Here is a 27,047-nt window from a genome sequence, read left to right as displayed (position 1 = left end):
CAGACAATTTCTTCATAGATAACTGAAGTCCCCCAATAAAAAGGTGATGGGATTCATTTGGATTTCAACTAATGTATTAAGATAGCCATCTTGTTCAGAAGGGGGACATACAGGACTGTTCTATAGCTACCTACAAAGCAATAAGAGTTGTTTATGGCAATTTGGATATTTAGGAGTTCAAATCTGGTTTGTCAACTATCTGCCATGAAGTGACAATAGTCCACCCCTAACAACTGACAGGTCTGAAAACATGATAGGCAAAACTTGAGGAATAGGTGCAGACAAAGTGTTAGACTCATACCTGTGGCCCAGATATAGAAATGGGTCAATTTTCTTGATATTTTATGTGAGACAATTATTTATGTAGATATAAAATGATAAAGAGAACCCTATTAGAGAATCCTGGAAATTTGGCAATCACTGTAAATGGAGGTGCCAAGTTTTCAGCCTCAGGGCATGTAGGCCTGACAGAGACATGCCAGAAGGGTAACTGACAGCAGCATCTTGAAAGGCAAGTCTTTCGGGGTTTTAGAAGAACTAAGGCTGTAACAGATGGAACCAAATCTGCCTTCACTAGAATGAGATGCCAAGAAATACGCTGGCATTGTGTAACCTGGCTTTCCTAATAAATCATGCAAATAATAAAAAATGATAAAAAGCATAAATGTTGTCATATTGCCATCAGTGAGGTAGAGACTCCTTCACTCAAAATTACTGCTGGTTAGACACACAAAGATCTCACAATGGGAAGCCCCAGTAGCAGGCAATCTTCCTGGTCACAGTTTGGCTGAGTTACCACTTAACAAGGGATAAGAAGCCAGAGGATTACTCTGGCTGCTAGTAAATTTGCATCCCTTGGAAAATGGAGTGTTAAACAGTAAGTGCAGAATTGGTACTGCCATGGACACATGCTCATACCTTCACAGGGACGAGGGCAAGAATGGGATGTTCCAGATTGTAGCCATAACTGTATGAGTGAATGGAAAGGACTCCCAATAGTGGAAAGGAGAATCCTGAAATACCAAAAGAAAGATAAGAACTGCCCTTAAGTCCACTACAGTGAATGTGACACCCAAGACATCTAGGTTATCTGGGTTGTCTGCCCACTGAATTCCTCCTCTGCACCAGAAGCAGATATACCTATGGTCACAACCCCTTAAGAAGTCCGAAAATTAAAGAGGTACACGCTGTATCCAGGTTCACAGGATTTAAACCCAGGATGGATGACAGCAACAAGTCCTGAAGATGCAAATGAGATGGGGACAGAGTCGAAATGCTGACATCACTGCACCACAGACCCCACTAAAGGGCTAGAAAAGTCAACAGATTGAAACAGACATTAAACTTACATTCTTGATGCAAAGGCCTGCCAAATCCTTCCATCTAATAAATGTGACAAGCACTATCAAGTGTATAAGAGGAAGTCATTCTTGGGAATATTTGGTCTCTCTGGAAACGTCCACCTTGGAAGGATGCAAAAAAAAGCCTTGCAAAATAAGTGGCAAGGAATTAGAATTTTGGTAAAAGTGAAAGTTAAAAAGGACTCCAAAATGGAAAGCACAAAGTGAAATAAATACCTATAGTAGGGGAAAGTGAAACTTGGTAAAGTTGACGTTAGCTCCAAGAGAAAAAAAAAACATAATAGGCAGAAAAAGTACAATTGTGCAAGTCCTACTTAACAATAATGTTAGAAGTTCGAATTTCTGCATTGTTGCTGTGGCCTGTGGGTAGAGTCTTACCAAAGACAAGATGTCTAGCTAGTTTGCCAAAGCTCTAACTGCCCTTCCCCTCACTCACTCACTGGATGCTGACATATTTTACTCCAAAAATGGTGCGACCCATCAGCAACCAGAGAGGTAAATCTTCAGGATTTTACTACCTCAAGAAAGGAAGGTAGAATCATCCTGAGGGGAAAAAAAACACACACAACAGTATCACAGGAGATCATGTCCCACCTCATCTACATAAAGTGATGGTGGATGGATGCAGCTACTGCAGCAGTGAAGCAGTTTGAACATCTACTGTTCTGGGTAAGTAGGACTTGACAACTATACTGTGTTCTTTAGTCCCACAGTTGCAGCAGCCTATGGTTAGATTCCCAAAGCTTACCCTACTGGGAGGAGGATGAAGATAAGGGCCCAGGAGTCCCTGGGTATTGGTCCTAGCAACTACTGTCCTGGACCTACAGAAGAAATACGTTTTGTGTTTTGTGAAAGTATGAACAGGGGACCAAGTTTCTGCCTCTAAAATACATCTAGAGTCCAGCCCTTTCCAATGAGCCATTGAAGAGAAGAATAAGTCCTTGGTATAACATGACTATTTTGGCTTATGGTGGGAATACCAAAGAAAAAAAAACAATAGCAGAACAACCATCTGGATATAGTTGTTTAGACACAAGTTGGCCTTTCTTAATCCCAGGCCTGAAGAATGCCGTAAAGCCAACACTCAAGCCACTGACCAACAAAGAGAGAGTATGATCTTGTATCCCCTTTGTTTGTTGAGAAACCACATCACTTTAGTGTGGTTTGTAATCCACCTGTAAAGTGACCAGAACCCCTTTATTGGTGTAGAGTTTTCAAAGCAAGAATCACTGCTAGCATTTCCTTGAGATGTATGTGCTTTGGCCTGGTTTTGCAATAACTGCATTTAAGTTCACATTTTTCTTTTTAAATAATCAAATAACTAATCTGAAATACTATATGGAATTGCATATATTTTGGATACTAAGCTTTCCTCTTTTACTATAATGCTTAGACCGCATGCTACATTAAACAACAGCCTACAGTCCATGAATTTTAATGAACAGTATGTACAGTTACCAGAATTGCCTCTCACTACTGCCTAATCTTCCAGGTTGTCTATGGCTTTTCTTGTGTGCACACACGCGAACAGATCTTAAAAAGGAATGCTGAGATTAGCATAAACAGCATTCAGCTAACAGTGGAGGCTTTTAGTCTCAGCAGCTCAAACTTCAGGCAAGGGCAAATGTACCAACTACAAATAAGCAGTTTAAGAAAAAAAACACGGAAATCAGCCTTATCATTCCACTTTTATCAGCTCCACACACACATTATATATATAATCACACACATACACATACACGTATGTATATAGAAACCACTACAAGAACTACTTGCCTGAAAATGCTCCCACCGGTTATCTTCTCTGAGTTAGACAACTGCGCCTCAAAATGAGAATTAACTTCTGTGGTAACTGCAAGTAAGTTTTCTAGCAGCTACTTCACTATAAGTTAGTTTATCCCTCTCGCTGGACAGTGTGCTTTATGAGACTTCTACACACTCATATGGCACACAGGAAAAAATATCTAACCAACAGAAAAACTCACTCAGGACAACAATGACTGTAGAAAGCATACACTGCTGAAACAAATGGGACTATACTGACCCCTCCAATTTCTTTTATCAACCAAATCAGCAGTTCAACTAAAATGGTACCATAGCCAAAACCTAGAAAAAAACAATACACTCAACGTCTGATGCTGAAGTCCCTCAAAAAATGCTAACTCAGCACATGCCCATAATCTCAAACTGACCACATAATCCCCACCATAATCACTTATTTTCTAGGCTACCAGCATCACATTAAAATCATCATCATTATCCCTTCAAGATAAAATATTCTGATACTTTGTATGTAGCATGTTTTTTGGAATTATTAATGCAAATATGAACAAGCAATATCTGATGCCTAGAGGCACAGTAGGAGGTAACTGCAGAAGTTCCTGGAGGTTCACTTGGCTGTAATGAGTTAAAGTTGCTCCATTTGCTGTAGTAGGTGTTATCTTTCCAGATCACATTAATGCCCAATGCCTATAAATCATTCATTTAGACAGACATAAATATGTCTTTAATATATCCTAATAACTTTACACACAGCCAGTCGTATTCCTTATTTACAAAACACACAAAACATCTGCCTACAAGCTCCATGTGTATACTCTTCAACTCTGCCATTACATATCTTCAAAAAAGCTACTGCCAAAACCAAACCAAAAGCACATTACCGACCATTCACACAACACTCAAACACAAGTCTACAATAACTGCAACAAAAACATCCCATTCCAAACACCACACAAAAAAACAATTACAGTAGCCGAGAACTTACTATGGCGATGGACATTCACCACAATGTTAGCCTACCTATTACCAACACATGTCTTAGCAATCAAAGTGATGCAACCTAGAATACCCCTCATTCCCTAAAAAAAAAAAAAAAAACAGTTAAATACCAGGAGTGTCCACACAAGGCTAACAAATGTCAACTCTGATACCTTCCTCCCCCAAGAATTCTGGCTAAACATACTCACATTGTCCTTTTGGAGTAATTTCTGAATCTTTACAGTATTTTCAATACAAAATACTACCACAAAGGTGAAGGAAGTAAATCCAGCCTTATCAAAACAACTGCTTCTTGTACATTAAGACAATACAAAATCCAACAGTTACCATCATAGACTCTATTCACACTTTTGTCAGTTAAAGTAAATGTCAGGCAGTTCCCTACTATATGGTCCAATGGTAATTGTTTGAATGCATCCTGTGATGGCTAAAATCACTGTAGAGAATACAGTTCAAACAGATCAAGTGAGAGACTGGTATTTTTGCAAGATCACAGAGTACTGGAGAAAGGGGCATTTTTCCTCATTTCCCTTTCCCCAGTATTGTGTAATCTCGTAGCCGATATATTTAAGTAGCAGGGGTGTAGGGGTGTGTGAGGGGACTGGTTTCCCAGAAAAAACACTTTTTGTAGGGAGAGTCAATTTTTCAAATGGTTTTGTAGGGGGGGGTCAATTTTTCAAATGGTTTTGTTCAAACAAATGGGCTTGATCATGTACCTTGCCAAACATATCATGGTAAGCTTAGACTATATTCTGCCTAAATCACCAAAGGTAACCAATCACCCCTTGCATAATCCAAAAAGTACCTCTGCCCAAACTGTATTTCTATATGATTTAATGTGGAATGGCAAACCAGTTATAATAAAATCTCACACCTCAAACTTGGCTCTTCCCCATACCATAAAATTAACTTGTCCAATAGAAGTTGGAACTTCAGGCACTCGAGATCCTGGTGTCCCAATTAGACAGTTACTCATCCACTGGAAAATTACTGGATGCGCTGTGACAACTACCTACCCATATTCACTTGTTGAATAAAAGACCACATGCTAAAAGTCAGTGAAGCAGCAACTAGTTTAGTACCTACCACATGATTTAACTCCACATGATTTAACTGCATAATGTGTCCATACAATGTATCTCAGAAGTACTTAAAAAAAGGATGAGTCAAACTAAAAAAAAAACATGTTCACTGAAACTGTAGCTCTCATTAAGGGAAAAAGCATTTTTGTAGAAGGGTAATTTTTCTACACCATTAATATGAGGGACATCAACCCCTTACATACATATACTATCTTCATAACTAGCAAAACAGCAAGGAAAACAAAAAAACTGTAAAAGGGTAAAAAGTGAAGTGTAGGTCCTACTTGTGTAGTATGGTATAGTTGTGTTTAAGTGTGCTTACCATAAAAGAGTAGATCTTTGAGGGCTAGTCAATGCAACAGCAAATCATAAAACTTGGCTTTAGCCACCTTACTGGTAATTTTCATGGCTAGAAATTAATTGCCAAAGCAGTGGTTTCCTCAGTGTGCAGCACCAGTGCAAGCCACGCAGAGAAAAAATGTGGCCTCCATAAATGTGCCATATTTTAATATTTTCTTCAGTTCTTTGAGGCAAACCTCCTCACTGGAAAATGGTTGTAGTAGGCTCATAGGTGGTTACTAGGCCTGATCAGGCCAAGAGCCATTTTAAGCCTACCCAAGCTTACTCCCAAATTTAACAAAATATTGCCAACACGTGTAAATGATCTTCTCATTAATTTCTTAAGTATGAAACGCTGCACACACATGCTAAACTTTCCAAAAAAGCAAATTAAAATGATACTAAATGAGCAGAAATATCTTCTAAATGCAGTTGTTGAACAACATTAACTTGCAACCATAAACATGGTCATTACAATACGATAAACAATATATGCAGTTTGACCAAAAAAGTAAAGTTAAACAATTGAACTGCTCCATAAAAAAGGGAGTAAATATAGGTTCATAGGTAGGTCCTAGGCTATTGGCCCAAGGGCCTATATAAGCTTAGCCAAACCGTACCCTGGCTTTTGCCAACCAAGAAAATTATTTTCCTGTACCCTTGTCAAGCAGAGCCACAGAAATGATCCCATCTCCCATCCAATCATCAAGATTTTTCTTGAAGAGTGCCAATGAGGAGCTTTGTTTGATATAGACAGGTAGTTTGTTCCAGAGTATGGAAGTCTCTGGGACAGGAATCTATCCTTCCAGCATGTTCTGTTTATTGTGGTGACAAGGTTTAGGTTCCTAGAGCATGTAGCTCGGAGTGATTGAGATTTCTTTATGTGGAGCATGTCCAACAGCTCTGGGTTTGACACAGCTTTGTATGTTTGGCAGAGATCGCCTCGGAGTAGGCAATATGCAACAGAGTAAAGCTGGAGTTTTTTGAGACGGCCAGCGTAAGGCATCTGTTTGAGGCCGGTAATCCTCTTTGTGAGGTATTTCTGTGGCCTTTCCAGTTGTTGTAGATGTCTTGTGAGGTACATACCAAAAGGGGCATTGTACTCTATAATGGGTCTAATGAGTGACGAGTAGAGGGGAACAATGACCTCTTTTTTCCTGGATGAGAAACCTTTTGTGATGAGGTGTGCCACGTAGAAGGGTTTCCTGACTACTGTGGCGATGTAATTACCAAAGGCAACACTACTGTCCAAAAGGGATGACAATGCACTTTTTGGCATTGAGCTTGAGGCCATGGCTTTGACACCAGGCATCTGTCTCAGTGAGGCCCTTTTGTAGGATGTCCACATCGTTAGGCGTTTTGATTATGGCTCCTAGTTTGCAGTCATCTGCGAACTTTGCTAGCCAAAGACCTTCTATGTTAGCCTGTATTTCAGAGAAGTACATACCAAACAGGAGATGACCTAGGACTGAACTCTGTGGTACTCCACTTGTCACTGGTCTGAAGTTGAATTTAGAGTCTGCTACTTTCACATATGGTAACATATCATAAATAGTACCTGTTAAAATACATGTTTAATACAAGTAGTAGAAAATGTCTTATGCCATGAAAAATATTAACCTCACTACATCTATTAAGAGTAATATTCCATAATCTAACAAAGTAATAAACGTCTCAGTTCTCTGTCAGAACTAGCCTTAATTGCCAAATAGCCATAAAACATCATTATACCAAAAGAACAATAGAAAAGGATGGTTTAAGCTGCATCAGAGAAAATACATTTTTAAATTGTTGTAGTGGGAAGGGACCAATACTGTGAGACCTTTTACAAGCGTTTAAGTCTTTAACCTCCATAAATTACAATTATATGATCAATATAGTACAATTTAAATGACAACTATCATTACAGCAGTACAAGAAACAGAATTTATCCACAAATACATTGATATGAAACCATTGTCAGAGAGTTTTTTTATTAAAATGTTATAACAGAAAGAAAAAAACAATAATTAACACAATAATTAAGATAAAACGAACAAGTATTTACAAAGTCCATAACAAAACAAAGAAATGTCAAGTAAATATTTATAAGTCAGTATTTCTCAGATTTGTAAGTTTTTAGTCAAGATTTGTATCGCATGTGTAATATTTGATGTTCTCATCTTAGTTAACAGTTCATTTTTACAATTGTTTGCTATATTAATAAGCTCACTGACTGAAGGAGTAGATTTATTCTTCCAATTTTCTGTAATTACTTTACTAGCTATGGCTAATACAGACAAAAAAGAAAAATCTGTTCTCTTGGCATAATATTATGAAGTGCAGCATTAATTAAAATTAAGGATTTAGAAATGTTAACATCTATCAGACCATAATGCTTGAATGAAATTATTAAAATCATCCAAAAAGGCAACACAGCATTACACTCCAATATCATATGGATCCAATCAGCACTTAAAATTAAATCACATCTCCAAAATGTAACCATATTTATATATTAAAGCAACTTTATGCGAAGTGATAAAAGCTCTATGTAGGTATTTCCAAGTGAAAATCTTTCAACACAATGAAGATGTAGTCTTTCCAGTAGACTGTAAAAACAATTTTCTTCTGAAAACATTAAACTGTGAAAAATAATTCCAGAATGAATTAGTAAGATATTCAGATCTAAGAATTTTATACATTTTAGATAACACTTCAATAATTAATTCATATTTAACTAAATGTTCTTTGATATTAGAAAATTAATTAACATCTTGTATAATCAATTAAACATTTTATAAATTTTAGATAAATATGAATTACTGAACTGTTAAATAAAAATTCTAAAATCTTAGGAAATTATCAACATCTTGTACAATATCCAGTTTACAATTATAAATGGTCTGGTTGTTTAAATCTAAAGCATATTTTCCAAGAAGATTTTCTGAAGTATACGGTTTATTATTATTATTTAAAATTTGATGCCAAAAAATAAGCTGCAAATCTTCAACTATGTGTGTCTAAGCAATCACTGGTATAAGCAACTGGGAAAAATGAAAAGATAAAATTATTAAGAACAGGATAGGAATAAATACATTTCTCGAAATAAAGAAGAATATGACTGATATAAAGGAATGGAAAGTGAGTTATTAATGCTATTCATAAAACAATCCTTTTAACACCAATAAAACACATTTGATATAATTTGAATAAGGAACAAGGTAATACATTTATTATTCAAAACTATATTCTTTTCATGTATTAACTTCCATTTTGATACGATGGACTTGCGGCATAATGCTATTATTTTAATTATTTTTGAAGTAACATATAATCCAATATCTGGAAAGTCTATACCCACATCCTCCCAACTTTTCCTATGCCATTTAAAAGAAATTCTTGACTTATTTGGATACCAAAGTAACTTGAGGAGAAAAGCATTTATTTGTTAAGAAATGTTTTAGGTGGAGGTAAGATCAATGTTTGTATAAAAATACAATTTTAGACAAAAATATTCAAGAGTAAAAAAATAACTTATTCCAATTAGAGATTAAGTGATCATTTCAAAAATAAATTTAAAATGAACTAGTCCTAAATCTTTACAATCTGATGTTACTGTAAAACTAAAATATTTGTGCATTATCCCATTTAAAATTACTATGATTCTTAATTAACTTATTCAATTATTAATAGGATATTCATTTTATAATTAAAACTTAAAATTAGAAACTTTAAATACTTCAGAGCATCGACGATAAGAGTTAAAGAAATGTCAATATTAGCAATTGTAAGTAAAATAGCAGCAAATAATTGTATTTTCGAAGTAGTTGTCATATAATGAAAAAACATTATCATTTGATCTAATAGGATTTGAAAAAGGTTCATTGAAGAGCAAGAAATGTTGACAAAGGGAGAATGAATTATAAAGTTAAGCAGTTTTATGAAGTCTAATGAAAGGTTATATTCTTTAAGAACTGCTGTCCAATTCATCTACAGATATTTTTTTTATTATAAATTAGCAAAAATCAGTTAATGTGACAAGTCTAGTTATATTGTCATGAACATGTCTACTTAATATTGATGATATGAGAGAGAATATCCAGGAAGGAGAAATGTTGAATGAGAATTCAATTTCCCTACAAGTTTTCAATAATATATTAATTATATTATCCAGCAATAATTTATATAATGCCAACATAATTATATCCATAGTAGGAGCGGTGTTGTTCTAAATTTGATCTTTACTTTCCTTTGATGAAAGTGGTCTATTTTTTTAATTTTTCTTTAGATAATTCATATTGTATGTTGTTTAAGAAAAAAAATCATTAAATAACAACTTTAGTAAGCATTATAACAACTTTAGTAAGCATTACTTGAACTTGTTCATAAAGTTTTCTAAAACATTTTAAATATCATAATTTAACTCAGTAACTTTTTGACCCTTACCTCCAGACTGAAATACAATTTCTTTAATATGATTCCATTTACTCATAACTGCAAATTTATGTAAGATCCTAAGATTAGATGATAATGGCTAGAGCTTTATTTTTCCAAATTAATAGTAACCTTGTGATTTAGTTTTCAGTGTATTTTGAATTAAATGTATTTAATTCTGTGTGAGAAGAAATATAATAGTTTCAAAGATTTTATCTATTTTAGCCTGTAGAATACAACTATAATTATCCCATGCTTTTCTTTTGCGTACATAGCCAATTTGTAACTCTACCATTTAAGTAAGCTTTTAAGGAATCCCAAAGAACAACATTAGAAACTTCACCATTATCATTAATTTCTAAAAAAAATATGACTCTCATTCAAAACTATTCTTTAGCCATTCCTTAAAACCCACTTGGCTCGTTTGAACCAAGCTGAACTGAGGTGGGCTAGCAGCCACAACTCTGAACTGAGATACCGGAGGACTAAAGGCTTCCGAGCTTCCAAAAATACATAAGTTGCCTGTTTTTGCTTGATTATACTATTTACTGCACTTTTTGTCCACCACCTACTTTAATACTGTGTACTAAACTGCACTGCAGTTCTGCAACTGTCTGCCTTACTGTGCCTGTTAAATAGTATTTTAATGCAGTTTTCACTGTTTGTGAAGCTCTTTTTGGTATTTTCACTGTTTGCTAAGTAACTACTGGTACTGTTCACGGTTTACAAAGCAATCTGTTCCATTTGTTCTGTTTCCTGCCAAGCAGTGTTTTAGTGTGGCTAGTAACTGCAGGCCAACACAGATACAGGTTTGCTGCATCTGGGTCTGTTTGTAGTGGCAGTTTGTTCGGAGCACATTTTCCTGGTCATCTTTGATTGAAAAGGGAACTTCTGCATTCTAGTGAGAGAAGTGTCCTGACTGGAACCTGTCTGGTGAATGGGTGGCTGGTCTATGGCTTGGAGTAAGCACCCTCATTGGTCCTTAAAAGTTTTTAGCTTCTGGTATTTAAGACCCGTGTTTCTGGGGTTTTTTGCACGTCATGCAGTACTGCACACTCCCGAGCAACTGTGTTTCAGATCCGGACAGATAACTGAATTATTCCCTTCGATACAACTGTAGCACATTAGTGTAGTCCTCATCCTTAGTACTTTTCCAATCTAAGAAGTAAGTCAGATGTGACCTATTAAACAACTAGCAAAAACAAAAAATAAATAAAATGGCAGAAATATTCATGTACAGAGCACCTTCTTTAGCTGTCCCGAAAAGACCCCTTTGTGACAACAGTTCTTCAACCTAGCATTATGGACAGTTGGACTGCCCTCGTTTCTCCTGCCAACCTTGTCAACTTGGGTCTCCTGAGGCAGTGTACCAATTGCCTCACGTACACTGATAACCTCTACTAATAACTCACTCTAGTACAGAGTGCGAGATGTTATCTACACCACAAATCTTAAATCCCTGCTCTCTCGCACTGTAAACGGTAACACTGAAGAGGTTGTCAACTCACCCACCTCTACTCGTGCTCATAGTACATAAACACAAATCAACATACACGGAGGTTCTCTCCAAAAAATTACCGAAATGCCAGGCACCTCCAAAACACAATACTGCTACAACTAACACAGTACCCATAGCACCCATGACAGCAACACAAATGTCTCACATACCAACCCCATAAGGCATTTATACTCAAAAACCAAAATGTTCTTGTCGTTGGAGACTCCATAGTAAGACACATGGATGTAGCATTCACCAGGTTAGACAAGGGGGAAGTCACGGTCAGTTACCTGTCCACTGCCACATACCTCACTGGACTATATGAAGAGATGATTGAGCTCTGAGTATGTGTCACAGGTGGGTATTTCTCTAATCTTGAGCAGCATAGTACCCTCACCTAGAATGATGCAAGAGTATAAACAAAAAATTATTGATATTAATAACTGGCTTACTTTTTGGCATCATTCAAAGGGGATCCAGTTTGTCAGCTTGGGAGGTTATGGTCGACAAACCTCACTGCTTTGTCAGAGATGATTTGCACCTGGCATCACTAGGCTTTTGGCTGTTGGCAAAGGTTCTTACCTCTCACATAGTGCCTTTTTTAGGCAAAGTCTTGAAAATAAAACTTACCAACGTGAAATCTGCCAGTCATAGCAAAATAATGGTTATGCTGCTAAATGCCAGGAGCTTAAACCAAAAACTGCATACCCTGGAAGCACTTCTATCACTGGAAGATGTAGAGGTCTGTGCTGTCAGAAAACCTGGTTCAAGGCCTGAGAGAGTAACTTGGCCTTGCAAGGCTACAATACCTTCCATACCTTCAGACCGCAAAACGAGCATGTTGCGAACCAAAGGAGGTGGTGTTTCTATCTATATTAGAGATAAATTCACCTCCCATCTTGTTAGAAAGGACAACTCCATGAAGTTACTCAAGTTCAGGTTACTGTGGGTAAGATCCCCATTCAAGTCATAGACAGTTATAGATCCCCTCCATGGGTTACGATATGCATGAAGCCTACTTGACCAATTTGGAGTCAATCCAAATACTGCCCAACACTCTAGTTATGGGGGATTTCAATTATCCCACCATCAACTGGGAAACCAACTCTAGCCTTATCTCACAAGTGCAAACGTTCCTTGATATTGTTAACTCAAACACCCTGGAACAAATTGTTCAAACCCCAACAAGATGAAACTACTAGAGCTGGTCTTCACTTATATGAGAGATGCACTGCCACAACTATCAGACCCTCATTAGTTAAATCTGACAACAAGTCCGCTACCTTCTAGCTGGCACTAACACTAGAACTCCCAAAGGCTGAAGTCAGACTAAAAAACTTCACCAAGGCAAACTATACCCTCCTAGGGGTATGTATGAATGCATTCCAAGCCCCACCCCAGCTGGAAGTGGTAACTACACTGAAGCTTACACTAAAGCCCTGTACAATCACTTGCATAAAAAAGTGTATAGACTTGGCTGTTCCAGAAAGAATCAAAGCCACAGCCCCCAGTAAAACAAGCCACCCTGGTATGCATCCAGCATCAACAAACTTTGCAACAAATGCAAAAAGCTGCTGTCCAAGAAAACAAAAGCAGGACCCAACAATGGGAAAGTACCCTCCTCAGCCTCAACAGTCAAATAAAACAACATGTCAACTCCTGTAAGGGTAACGGAGTAAAATTTAGCAAGCGCAACCAAAGATAACCATAAGGCCTTTTACAGCTACGTATGTAGACTAAGCAGTAGGACCTAAGCATGTGCTGAACTTGTGACTAAAAGTATCACACACACACACACACACACACACACACACACACACACACACACTCTGACACTGCAGAGACAGCAAACTTGCTAGCAGATAGATTTGGTTAAAAATTCACTTCCTTATCCCCTCTAAACTTATCACAAACCTTACCCCAACTCCCCCCCACCCTACATATCTGAAGAGCAAGTCATTAATGCACTGGTCCAAGGCAAAAAAAAAACAAAGCCTGCATGGGGCCAGACGGCATTCCAGGTGGTCTTCTAAATAAAATAAAATAAAAACTAGCATCACCATTAAGTACCCTATTCGATTACAGCCTAACCACAGGCTTTGTTCCTGCAGAATGGAGAACAGCAACAGTTAGTCCCCTTCAGAAAGATGGCCTAGCAACAGACCCAGGGAATTATAAGCCCATAAGTCTGACCAGCCTCATCTGTAAGGCCACGGAACGTATCATCACAGACCTCATTAACAGAGACTAAGGCGACCTCCAAACCCTGGATCTAACCCCATTCAGCTTCATCAAGGACAGATCCTGCCTGTTAAACTTGGTGGACTTCTTCGACAATGTCACCAGGGCCTCTGATGAGTGCAAATCTGTGCACACAGCATACCTCGACTGGGCAATGCATTTGACATAATCCACACTCCGCCATTACCAATAAACTTAGCAAACTGAATCAAGGTGGGTGACTCCACATCAACCAGCAGGGTGCCACACTGGTCAGAGCTGGGCCCCCTACTGTTTGGTATATATGAAGTTCAGGCCAAAACTAAAGGGCTATGGCTGACCAAGTTTGCAAACTGCAAATTAGGTGCAATTACTGAATCCCCAAATGATGTTAGTATACTTCAGAAGGGTCTTACGCAGACCAACGACTGGTGTCTTAGTCATGGTCTCAAACTGAATGCAAAGAAATGCATCATCATTCCCTTCAGCAAAAACAATATCCCTTCACACCATCAAATCAGCAATACCCTAAGTACCTACAAAGTGGTAAGGGAACTGGGATAACAAGCTGACTGTGACCTTAACTTTGCCCACCATGTGTCTACTGTAGCAAGGAAGACCTTCTACACTGCACACTTGATTAGTAAGTAAAGGCATTTTCTCTAGAGCAAATGAGTTTATAACTCCTCTATACTAGTCACCAATCAGCCCCATAATGGAGTATAACACCACTTTTGCCATGTACCGTAAAAAAGCACCTGCAGCAATTGGAAAACCCTCATAGGTTTCTAAGAAAGTAGATAAGGAAACTCCAGCATGTGCCTTACACAGATCGACTAAAGTCCCCATCATTATACTCTGTACTATAGAGACTTCTTAGAGACGACTTACGCCTGGCTTAAGGAGCAATCTCACACCAAAGCCTAATGAATTTGCTGTACATCTGTAAGTTCCAGGGACCTAAATATGGCCTGCAACTTGAATAGGAAGGACATGCTGGAGGGACAGAATTTGTTTCCCAGTGACTGCAGTATCTTTGGAATAAGCTACCAATTCAAGTGAAACAAAGAACCTCTATGACACTGTTCAAAAGGAACCTGGATGGGGCACTATAAATTTTTACCGGGGACAGTGCCCACAACCCTCCTAGACATGGGTAGTCATTACCAAATACAATCCTGTGTACTGACTAGAGTATCTATGGTATTACATTGGAATGAAATGGCTAAGGTTGAAATGGCCTCTGGGTCGATAGCCTAGTAAACTCCTATAATCCTTATTTTAAGAAGATATGCAGGGAGTCTATGAGATTGTATTAATTTGTTAGTTTTCAACATATGATCATAAAAAGAGGGCAAGATATATTATTTTTACAATCACTGATGCTTGAAAATAAGCCACCAGAAGTAAAAAACTTACTCAGTATTGGTCTGCGTTCCAAATCTATAAAAATAATAAATAAATTAAGGGACTAGACAATCTCAAGTCACACATATCTTTAAAATTCATTGAATTAATAAAACAATACATATTTATCTGATAAAATCTTATGCTTCTTACTAGATGTAAAATCTTTTTCTAACAAAATACAATTAAAATCACCAGCCAAAACCATATCTCTTCTCTTATACAAGGTTATAATTTCTAACTTTTTCTATGCAACTTTAGCACCAATTCCTGGCATCCAACAGTTAAAGGTATAATTTTATTAATTTAAACTATGGCCAAACATAAAATGCCATTTTTATCCAAATAAGTATCAGTTTCTCTAAACATAACTGATGTATTTCTCCATAAAATAAGTGTACTACTAACTGATGTATTTCTCCATAAAATAAGTGTACTACTTTTAAAATACAAATTGAGAAGCAGACAAGACTTAATATTCCTTTGAGATCAATCTGTTTGTACTTTTATCTAAGAAAGGAGTTGAAACTATAAACCTTATGAAGTCTTAAATACATAAAACTACTCCTCTTTAAAGAACTATTAAAACCATTGATATTTAAAGACAAGCATTTGTAGTACAACATTTATATTACAAGTTATAACAGTAACTAAAAGACAAGAAACTGAAATGCATAATGACAGTTTTAGAACATCTTGTGATGGACAAAATCACAAAAACAACTATCAATATGATAATACTAAAACACCCTAACATGGAATGAAATTTTCCTAGTTTGACGAATCATACAAACTACTTCCCAACATCACCATGCAACTAAGATCAATCAAATGCAACTGCTTCTAAAAAATTGACCTTATTGTAGTTTTCTTCACACAACAGTAAGTACTCACATATAAATTATATTAATTATTATTAAACTAATGAATGCTATAAAATCATACAGCATTAGAAAAGCTTATCAGAATATATATATGGGTTCACTTCAGAATTTCAAAATACCAAAATCCCGAGGTTCAGAATATCGATCTTGAAATCTCGAAATTCTGACCCCCCCCCCACAAAAAAAAGCAGTCAACACAACACAAAACATGTTTTTGCAAGGGGCAAGTCCCCCTGCACCCCCACACCCCCTGCTACTTAAATATACCAACGCCGAGATCGCACTACAGTGAGGAAAAGGGAAATCTCCTGTTCCGCGCTGTATGCTGATCTCCGTTCAGGATTTCGAAGTTTTAAAACTTCAATCATATGGTCTCCAATCATATGAATTTTGAAGTTTTAAGCTTTGAAATTCTGAAGGGGACCCATATATATATAAAAAAATTGTGTGTGTGCAATATATATATATATATATATATATATATATATATATATATATATATATATATATATATACACATATACATACACACACACACACACACACACACACACACACACACACTACATATAAAAATATATACACACACGCACGAGAAAACAAAATGCCTTCCATATAAACATTTTGTACTAATCCAGTAATAAACATAACCAAAACTGTGTATCAATTTTATAAAACTTTACCAGTTTTTCAAAGCACTAATAAGTTATTCCTGAACTCTTCAGAACACAATAAGACCAAGAACTACTTAGAACATTATATGATGACCATAACTGTTCAGTAATAAAGTATCACCCACCACAGTGTTGACAGATTACCTATCATCATATCAAAGTTACTGCAGAAGTTCAATAATGGCTACAGCTGGGACACTGAACATTGAACACACAATATAACACACTTTGATTTCAACAACTTACATCACATCATTCACAATAATCTGAACATCAGGAAAATAATTATAAAATATTACTAGCAATCCTTAATATTGACCTCTAGTTAAAAATCAGGAAATTCGGCGATAACACATGAATGAAAAAGAAAACAGACGACAATGCTATAGTGGATACAGCTGGGATTCGACATGATGCTTTTACTATAGTGAGGGTAATTCCAAGTCCCTGCATGTGAATATTACTATAGTGGGGAGGGTGAGAGCTGTACATTCCTCTTGCTGTATGTACCACTCCTTTAACAGAATCATATTTTATTGTATATATTACCCAACGTTCAACACTGACATGAAATGTAGCATTATCTACCTAGCATCTTACCAGCCACAAAACTGACAAAATTACTTTCATATAGGTGTCTTATGCAAACCCTTATTACAATTTGATTACCAAATTCCACTAAAACTATGATCCTAAATAATTATATTGATTTGATTCATCAAAACTCATATTTAACTTACAAAATGTAAAAAAAAAAAACCTTTGAAGAGAGTCATTACTCTTTTCTATGACAGAGTAACCCCCGAAATGACTATAATAAACAGTAGACATTTGAAGGCAGAGAGCATGTGAAAATTCCTTCCAGCTCCTTGAAAAGGCTACTCTCGAGAAATTAACGACTGATGTCTTAAATCTTTTCTGCATCCATTTAAATCACTCTATAAGAGCCCCCATAACATATCATCACTACTAATAAGGTCTCACTTCTTCCAATAGCTTTTTTTTCAAATGCCTTTACTGAATTATCACTTGTGATTAAAAGTAATCAAACTATATTAACAAACATTACACAACACATGTACTGCTATAGATCATATAACCTAAGCAATATAACACAAATTATTCAATTCCTGCTTTTTTTAAACAAGAAACATCTTCATTAACTCATTTACTAGGCAATCATACATTTATATTGTTGAAAACACACCAAGCTGACACAACCCTAGTAACAAGCATTTTTCATCACAAACCATACTGACACACTCCCAGCTGAAAACATTACACATCACATATAATCTACCCAATTTTTCTCACTCAAACATTACATTACATAGCTCATTTATGTCCTGTTGCCTTTTAGGCTTTTTCTTCCAAAAGTTTTTTTTTTTTTTTATCTGAAATTATATACTCATTCTAAGTTAGACCTAAAACCAAACTGCATCACTGACTGTGAGCATACTATTTCCAGATGCTAAACTAAAATATCACAGACACCTAAGCTAGATATGGCAGGTTTAGAAAGTGCAAAACAATGTATATATAATACAGAATATAGTGAATAAAATATGTCAACACAAAACCCACTATTAACATGCAAAATATACGAGATCAAAAATAAATGTAATAAAATATATATAAGGATTATATGTTAGGATTATATGATAACAATGTGGTGTACTCATATACCTATCAGACTCAACTCTACAAACGTATGATCACTGTATCTACATCACAGGTCGCCTAAAATATGAAAATATACGCTGCAGTATCTATTACAAAAACAGATACAATGTGTGTACCATATAATATTAGCAGGAACACCTCCACACCAACTTTATGACTTTACCAAGAATTAACTAGACAAAATTTCTCAATATAATGATAGTCAAAATTAATTGCCATCAACATAAAACCCACCTATTTAACATTTACAAAATTCCAACTCTAAAACAATGGCTGAGACTTCACTAGGACTTCAACAACGTTAAGATCTTATGTACAAAACAATTAAATATCATAAATATTATTTTACCTAAAAACACAATGAAAGAATAGAAGCATGTTATAAAGTCAACTATCCAAAATAGACACACTCATAGTAATTAAAATATTCATTCAAATGACTATATGCTATAAATAACCTTAATGTATATCAGAAAGAAGTCCCACAACCTTTAATAATTAACTATTAAACCTTTAATTAAACGCATGAAAATGTCAACAATGTGTCTTAACATTCCAATTCTTGAATTTCCAGGTTAGCATTTAGTGTCAAAGTTCGCCTATGTGCACATACAGTATCTGCCTAGACACTTACAGCGAGTTGACAACTTTAAATGAAATACTCGTAACAAAACCAAGGGCTTTTCAGAGATTTTCAAAAGATTCCAGCAGGAAATTATAGCATATAGAAGAATCAACAAGCAGAAATGGCTTATGATCGCAGTAAGGAACAGTGTTTTTTAAACTGGAATGCTATTTTGAAAAAAAAAAAACAAAAAAAAACATAAAGCTGTCAATCCAACCCCAGCAACTATCAGCGACTGCCACACATACACCACTGTAAACCCTCCCAATAAAAAACAAAGCCAAAAAGACCTCAGAAATCAATTAAACAACAAAACAACAGCACTGTTAAATTAGAACCACACCCACAGATTCAAAAAAAAAAAAAAAAAAAATTATTTCATCATGGTTTGGCGTTTTCTACATTTTAACACCACTCTGGGACTATTTACAGGTTTTTAAATATTTTTATATGCAATTTCTGAGTCTGACCTCATGAGGTCTAGCATCTTGAAGTAATTCCGATTGTTTAGTCTACCTCTATGTATCCCACAATCCAATGCCTGTCTGTAAAAAATTACATCACGCAGGCCTCTCTTCCTAAAGCTCCTGTCACTGCATTGATTTTTACATGCATACACTGCTGTCGTTCAGTCAGCTAGTTTTAAATAACATTTCATGCCATTCAGTGACTATTTAAAAATCAAACAGTGCAAATGTCACAGAACAGACTTTCAAAGTGCTTTTTACTGCTGCTTCTTTTTAGAATGGCTAAACTGCTGTCTTTTGTGAAGCCTGAATTGTACTGCTTTGACTCATCTCCCAAGCCCCTTCACATCTAACCTCCCTAGCCGTCAAAGTGCTAAGGGTAATTTGAACTGTTACCTGCTGTGATTGACAGATCACAGCAGGAGACTTGACTCGTATACGGTTTCCTTGTTCTAGCCTTTACTTTCTGTATGGGTAGAAGGACCAGGGAGCTGCGACACCACAGCATGGGTATGTTTTTAGGACAGTCATGGTAATGTTAGTTTGGGGAGGGAATTCGCCAGAGAAATACCTGCATTCATTGGCCTTGATGACATCAATGAATTGGAGACTACAGCAAGCTTTCCAGGGTGAGATTAAAGTTTTTTGAAAGTGAAACCAAAGTACAGTCAGGTACTGTTCTAGTTGACAGAAGCAGTAAATTTAAAATATTTTAAATGTTGTATTGTTGTTTATTCATAGCAGGGACAGTAAATAGGAAAAAAAATGGACAGGGAGGTTGAACATTTAATAAGAGAATCAAATGGACAGGGAGGTTGAACATTTAATAAGAGAATCCTTTGCTGTCCTTTAAGAAAATGTAACTGTCTTCATCGAAGCAGCAACCAACACGCATCAAAGCCCATATGTATCATACTTCGATCAAACCACTATTCTGACTCCAGACACCCATAGCTACAAATGTCAAAACATGCAATACACAAAGTCTCACGAGCTATAAAATTTAATAATCTATGTATAATATATCTATCTACAATAATGCACACATACACAAATGAATATATAAACATATACACACACACAAACACAGTGGGGGAGACAGAGAAGTGACAAAAATACAACACAAATAGTATTTTGGGAATAATATGTCTACTTTCTACTTAAAACACCTATGTTGTTGTTGTGTCTTTCGGCTTTTCCCAGTTAGGGGTCACCACAGCAGAACTCCGGTCCGCTAATGATTGGCAGTAGATTTTTACGTGCCGAGTTGCCGGCCCTGACGCACAACCTTCAACGAAGGTACGCCCATTCACGCATATCTCCACACAGAAGACGCTCTAGCTGAGAATCAAACAGGACAGCGTCTTACTGTGAGGCGACAACGCTACCGCAGCACCACCAGCGCATAACTCTAAAATTAATTAAATTAAATTTTTTAAGGTTTTAATGAAAGAATACATGCTTTTCTCTTAGTCATAACAGCTGAAGAATAATCACTGTCAAAAAGAACACTGTATTCCTTTATTTTGATGGGGGAATTTACCCAAGCAGTTTTCAAAACTAAATCATTGTCTTGACTGGAATAAAATTTAACTATTATTGACCTAGGAGACTGAAAAGTTTTCTTTAAAGAAGAGTTAAGAGAGAGCTCTATGAGCCCATTCTATACCAACAGACAATGCTTTAGGAAAGTCTTTGGCAGCCAAATATTTTGAAACTGTACCACATTATTGCCTTCTTCCTTTTCCGAGATATAAATCCTGATGTTACTTCTCCTGGATTTATTTTCCAAGTTTTCTATTTTTTCCAAAAATAACTTATTTTGTTTGAGCACAAATTCTATGCAATTCTCATTTTCAGTCATTCTATCATCAAGGTCATTCACTGCATCCTCTATACCAGATATTAGGAGAGACTGCTGTTTGACAACATCACTCAATGTTTTTTTTTTACATTCTTCTCGTATATTGTCTATTGTTATATCCAATCTATCCATCTACACAAACAGTATAGTTACTAGTTATACTTACTAGTTATACCGTCTGAATCATCAGTTTTAGGACTCAACTAATGTGGCTCCCCTTTTCCACAAATGGTGTGACTCTGGAAGATATTCATACTATTTAGTAGGGGAAGCACAGCACCCCCGAGAAACCCCCAAGGCAGAATTAACATCCTTTAGGAAACAGGTAGCCATTCACATAGATTAATTACAGACCACAAGTAACCAGCCAATGCACTTAATACCCTATGCATACATACACATATACACACAGTTTTAATAGTTCAATCTGTTGTTCTATACTATAAGGTACAAGCTTGAGCAAAGCTAAACAAGGAAAAAAAACGTGCTCTCATGTGAAATTCAATATAGGGGTTTCACAAACTCACCCTCAAATTTTCCACCACAAGATAACATAGCAGTATACACTCTGGCACTCAGCAATCATCAAGCATCATTTTGTGGTGTCAATTTATTTACAGCACCACACATTCACAATTTATCACAGAACTGCACAATACTTTCATTGCAGGATGGGGAAACAACCAAAGAAGTAATATAATCTGAAGCCCCCCTCAGTACAGTCTAATTCTCCTAGAACAGAATGACATCTAGATTTTTAGGAGCAGTACATTTATTTTATGGGGTGGTGCTGTCTTAAATTATCATATGGAGAATACAATAGCATAAGGGACAGTAGGAGCTCTACCACTGGTTTACAGGGTGGGTTCCACCTGCCCCTCTCTATGTAGGGCAGTCCCTGTTTGGGTAGCTGTGGCCTGCAAAAAAAAAAAAAAAAAGGCAAGCGTCCTGGGATTTTAAGAATAAAATATTTCCCAAATTTTCTTTAACAGTTGCATAAAACAGTTATTTTGTATCTAAAACGTGATATGAATTAGCATAAGCAACTCAAATACCAATATAATAAGCTTCTATTCTAGCAAAAAATACAGTCCTTTGCATTGGCCATGGGTATGTTTTGTCCTGCAAAATCTCGTTTCTACAAAAAAAAGTCCCACTTTGGGCACTTGGATAGATGGGAAGCCCCTGCCATTGGTACTATTTATAATTTAATACACCGCTTTACAATGACGAAAATAGGCAGCTCTGTCAGTAAACAAGGCAAAACACAACGCAGAATTTCACTTCTCTGTTTATAGATACATTGAGACAAACACCATTGCAAAAGAACGTAAGAAAGCTGATAGTGGCGCAAGAAACCTCCCAAACAGCAAGACAATAGTAATAATAATTGTCAAGTAACCACTACAACCCTCAAACAAACGCAATTCCACAAGCATCACCACAATCACCTACCACTTCATAAATACAAACATATTACAACAATATGACAACGATGCACTATCTTTCTTCAGGATGTCTTAACTATATCCTCCTGGTCTCATATCGCTGTGATTTTCTTTCAGATGCTTTCAATACTACATTCCACATATCCCAAGAAACATTGGACCTAGTGTCTATTCTCCGTAATGAAAGCACTAAAAAGTTTACACTGCTTCTGTTTACACGAGACCACATGTGTAATAGTTCTAAGCGACATATACACTGTGAAAGACTGTATGAATTTACTTATCTACCACTGCTTTGTAAGACTATGTATGTGTACGTGGGTATCATCTTTCGTACTTTTAGCAAAGTGAAGAATGCAACGCATAACTGAAACAAAACTTAGTTTCCTTACAGCTCTCAATTCTTGCGTCCGGTCCCGCATGTTTGCAACCAAAAAAAAAAAATCAGTACTCTTTTCTTTCTGAAACTAACCCTTTCCCCTCCCCATACACTCCTTTTCGGATATTCTTTTTCTTACTTCCTAAGGTCAGTTTACTCTTCGCATTCCGCGAGCGAGTAGGAAGTTACACAATGAGCATGCTCAGAAAACTAACCCCGCCTGCTGCTGCTAGAGAGGAGGAGTAGTTACAACACTTTTATTTATTTTTATTTTGTTTGGGGGAGGGGGGACTATATTTCCAAACTTGTTAAATGGGAGGTACGTATTGTTATTTAGAATGATGCTTGTGCCACATACACAGCACTACGGTTTTCATAAAACGTCTTAGGTATAATTAAAGCGTTTACCAATGGAGGCCGTGGGGAAGCTGGCGAGTACGTGGCACTAAAAGGGAGGAAGGCAGAGAGCTCATGCTTGACAGGACGCCAGTAGATCGCTAAAAACAGCGTTTTCTTCAAGCACACTGAACAGACGATTTTGGAGATCGTGAGGGAACCTACATCGTACATCTTGAATGACCATTCAACAGTCTGCGAAAACCCGAGGCAATGCAGACATCCCAGTAAGGAACTTCACAGTCAAGCGCAAAGAGGCAAAAACGGCAATCCCTGCAGCCCTGGACATACCTCCCTGGATTATTCAGACTTCGAAGAATAAGCATTGTATTCAGTCAAGTGCTCGGAGCCAGGCATTCCCAGCTGTTCTTCATTATGATGACTGTACCTTATTTTGAATTATAAAAATGTTACGTTCTATGCTGTTCCACACTCGAATGTATTGTCAGATAAATGTTTAAAATTTTTAACAAATACCTATTGTAAATAATATTGAATCATGATAATTTTATAAAATCAGATTACTAGGCTATCGACCCGGAGGTCATTTTAGGCCAAGCTGTTTAATCCCAATATAATACCATAAAAATGCTAGTCAGTACCCAAGATTGTATTTAGTGTTGACTGCCCATGTTCAGGAGGGTTGTGGGCTCTGTCCCTGGTAAGAATTTACAGTGCCCCATCCACTTCTCCAGGATCCTTTACTGGTAGCCTGTTCCAAAGACGTGGCAGTCGCCGGGAGATAAATCTGTCCTTCCAGCATGTCCTATTTAACTTACAGGCCATATTTAGGTCCCTGGAACGGGTAACCCTATTCCCGTTTTATTTACAAATATGCAGCAAATTCAGTAGGTTTGGGTCTTGGCTTGCCATGTAGGACAGGCATAAGTCTCTTCTAAGAAGTCTATACGATACAAAGTGTAGTGACAGGGCCTTTAGCCGGTCTGTGTATGGCACATACTGGAGCCCCTTGATCTTCTTTGTTAGAAACCTCTGAAGTCTCTCTAGTTCTACTGTAGATACTTCCTGCTGAGTATCTGCAAAAAGCAGCCGATGCCATTACCTACCCCCATCTCAATTCTAATCACTCGAGCCATAGTAGAAGCCAAAATCCCCACCATCTTGAAATTATCTTATGTTATCCCTTTTCACAAAGGAGGTAGCTCTACTGCACTATCTAATTACAGGCCAATCACTATACTATCTCCACTTGCAAAGATTATGGAAAAATGTATTCACAGACAATTGCTGCACCACCTAATCCAGAATAACCTTATGGCAGACTCCCAGCATGGCTTCCGACCTCACCACAGCACTACTTCAGCCCTACTAGCTTCTCCAACACCATAAACCATAATCACAACCAAAATAAAATATCATCTGCCCTCTTCCTGGACCTCTCCAAGGCGTTTGATATGGTTGATCATAAACTTCTAATCCACACCCTGAAAACACTCTGTCTAGATACTAAAGCCCTTCAATTGTTCCAATCCTATCTAAGTGGCAGACAGCAGGCTGCCTTTGGCAAAACAAACTATCTTACCTCCTACCCAACTCCCTTGGTGTACCCCAGGGTTCTATACTAGGGCCCCTTCTGTTCTCTCTTTTCATCAATGACCTCTATGCTGTTATCCCAAAAGTCAGCTGTATCCAATATGCTGACCACTCCACCCTGATCTGCTCAGCCACATCCCAGACAGAATTATGGTCAGCTACACATAACACCTTCAACATAATAGAAAATTGGCTTTCTTGTCGTCATCTGATCTTAAATCCCCAAAAAAAACAAAACTGTTACTTTACTCACCAACCCTTAAATCCACTGCATTTACCTTTACCATACATTCCAATAATGGCACTATAATCTCCCCAGACACCTCTACAAAACTACTAGGTGTTACCATAGATAATCTTAAATTAGACCTGCATGTTAATCAAACCATCAATAAAAAAATAGTATCACTTTACAGGATAAAAGCCTTCTTAACCCCACCTGCTAGAATTGCCATAGCTCGCTCTCATCTACTTTCAACTCTCCTGTACGCATCCCCTTTAGTCTCTAATCTAAACAAGTCTGTTCTTAATAAACTTTCCATCTGCTACAACCACATTGCCAGATTTGCCACTGGTCTACCTTATAGGACACACCACTGCATCAATCTAAACCAGCTTGGGTGGCTAGAACTGCCCTGCTTGATCCAGTATAGCCAACTGGTTATGGCTTATAAAATCCTTTACAATCCAGACAATACTCCTGCACTTAAAAACATTATCACTCCCTATAACAATCCCAGGCCTCTTCGCTCTTCTAACAGACTGCTAGTTCAGTCTATCAAAACCAACAACTTAGCTGGGGACTCTCTCTTTGCCAACGCTGCAGGTAGATCCTGGAACTCACTCCCAGCTGATATTACTTTACTTACCACCCTGAGTCAATTTAAGGTAAGAGTTAAACAATACTTGACACTAAACTGGCTATGTCAATGTACCAAACTTGACTAACTCTACTCTAGTATGAGTTAAAAACTGTAATAGAGCTTAGTTGTGTTTCTTAAACTGGATCTATCCCTGGTATTTTCTCGAAATTTTGGAATTTGTACAACTTGTTAAGCATGTAACCACAGTATATACTGTATCTGTAATCTTAATTGTTTATCTTGTAATTTTAATTCGGTACTTCTCTGTTAAACGCCTACCACAGGTCATGGGACCCGGACTGGAGTGTCTCGCCCTGTTCCTTTCCCCAGGGCTTTGTGCTGAAAAACATATGTTTATTTTTGTCAGTTTTTGGATGTGGTTCTCCTTTAAGATTTATTCTGCTACAACTGACTGTTGTCACAACCTAAGACGAGTCCACATATCTGTGCAGCATCTAACCTCATCGCTGCAGTGAAATACATGAGATGCACCAACATAAATGGGCTGCAATTTGTATACGTGTCTAGCCATGTACACACACATGGTCTACAAACAGCTTCTACCAATGGTATTTTTCATAATTCAAGTACCTGACACTTGGCATCCATGCTTATTTTATCGGGATCAAGGAAAGAGGAGGCGTAGAACAAATATTCACAACACACGCCCACTTTACCTGCACCACTGTAATACCACTGCATTACCTTCACTAACTTCGGGAATGGACACAAAGCAAAACACTTACCAGCAATGACGACAAAAATTCATAAAGGCTGCCTTCTAATCTCTTGATGAAAATGACCACAAAACCTAATTTTAATAGACAACGCCTGATTCCTCAACCCAGACTACTAAGAAAGTGAAAAGTGTAACGCGTGTTTCTGAAGTGAATAGACATTTGCAGAAGAACTTACACTCCCCCTCCAACAATTGACAGAACTGGAGTATATGTCAACGTGTACCTTTTTAGTTGCAGAAAGACCATTCATCTTAGTGTTAAGATTTTCATTCAAACTTGGGTAGGTTAGCATTCTGCACATTTGTACATTTGGTTCCCTGGACTGATTTTTGCAGTTGGGGTGCTTTCTCTTGTTCACATTGCATC

General features: G+C 37.1%; 1 protein-coding gene across 1 annotated transcript in view; it reads right to left on the bottom strand.

Annotated features, from left to right (window-relative positions):
* The window catches only part of STX4 (syntaxin 4), a 1,371,134-nt gene extending 1,347,797 nt beyond the window's left edge, over positions 1-23,337 (bottom strand). Inside the window, exon 1 of the mRNA XM_044086236.1 lies at positions 23,142-23,337. Within this exon, the coding sequence (XP_043942171.1) occupies positions 23,142-23,171 (30 nt within the window). The 5' untranslated portion in view covers positions 23,172-23,337. The remainder of the gene's footprint in view (positions 1-23,141) is intronic.
* Positions 23,338-27,047: the final 3,710 nt, after the last annotated feature.

Source organism: Protopterus annectens, chromosome 10.part0, assembly GCF_019279795.1.
Source record: "Protopterus annectens isolate FY-2018-M chromosome 10.part0, PAN1.0, whole genome shotgun sequence".
Lineage (NCBI taxonomy): Eukaryota > Metazoa > Chordata > Ceratodontiformes > Protopteridae > Protopterus > Protopterus annectens.
Note: the sequence above shows the minus strand (reverse complement) of the source record. Positions and strands in the feature narration are given on the sequence as shown.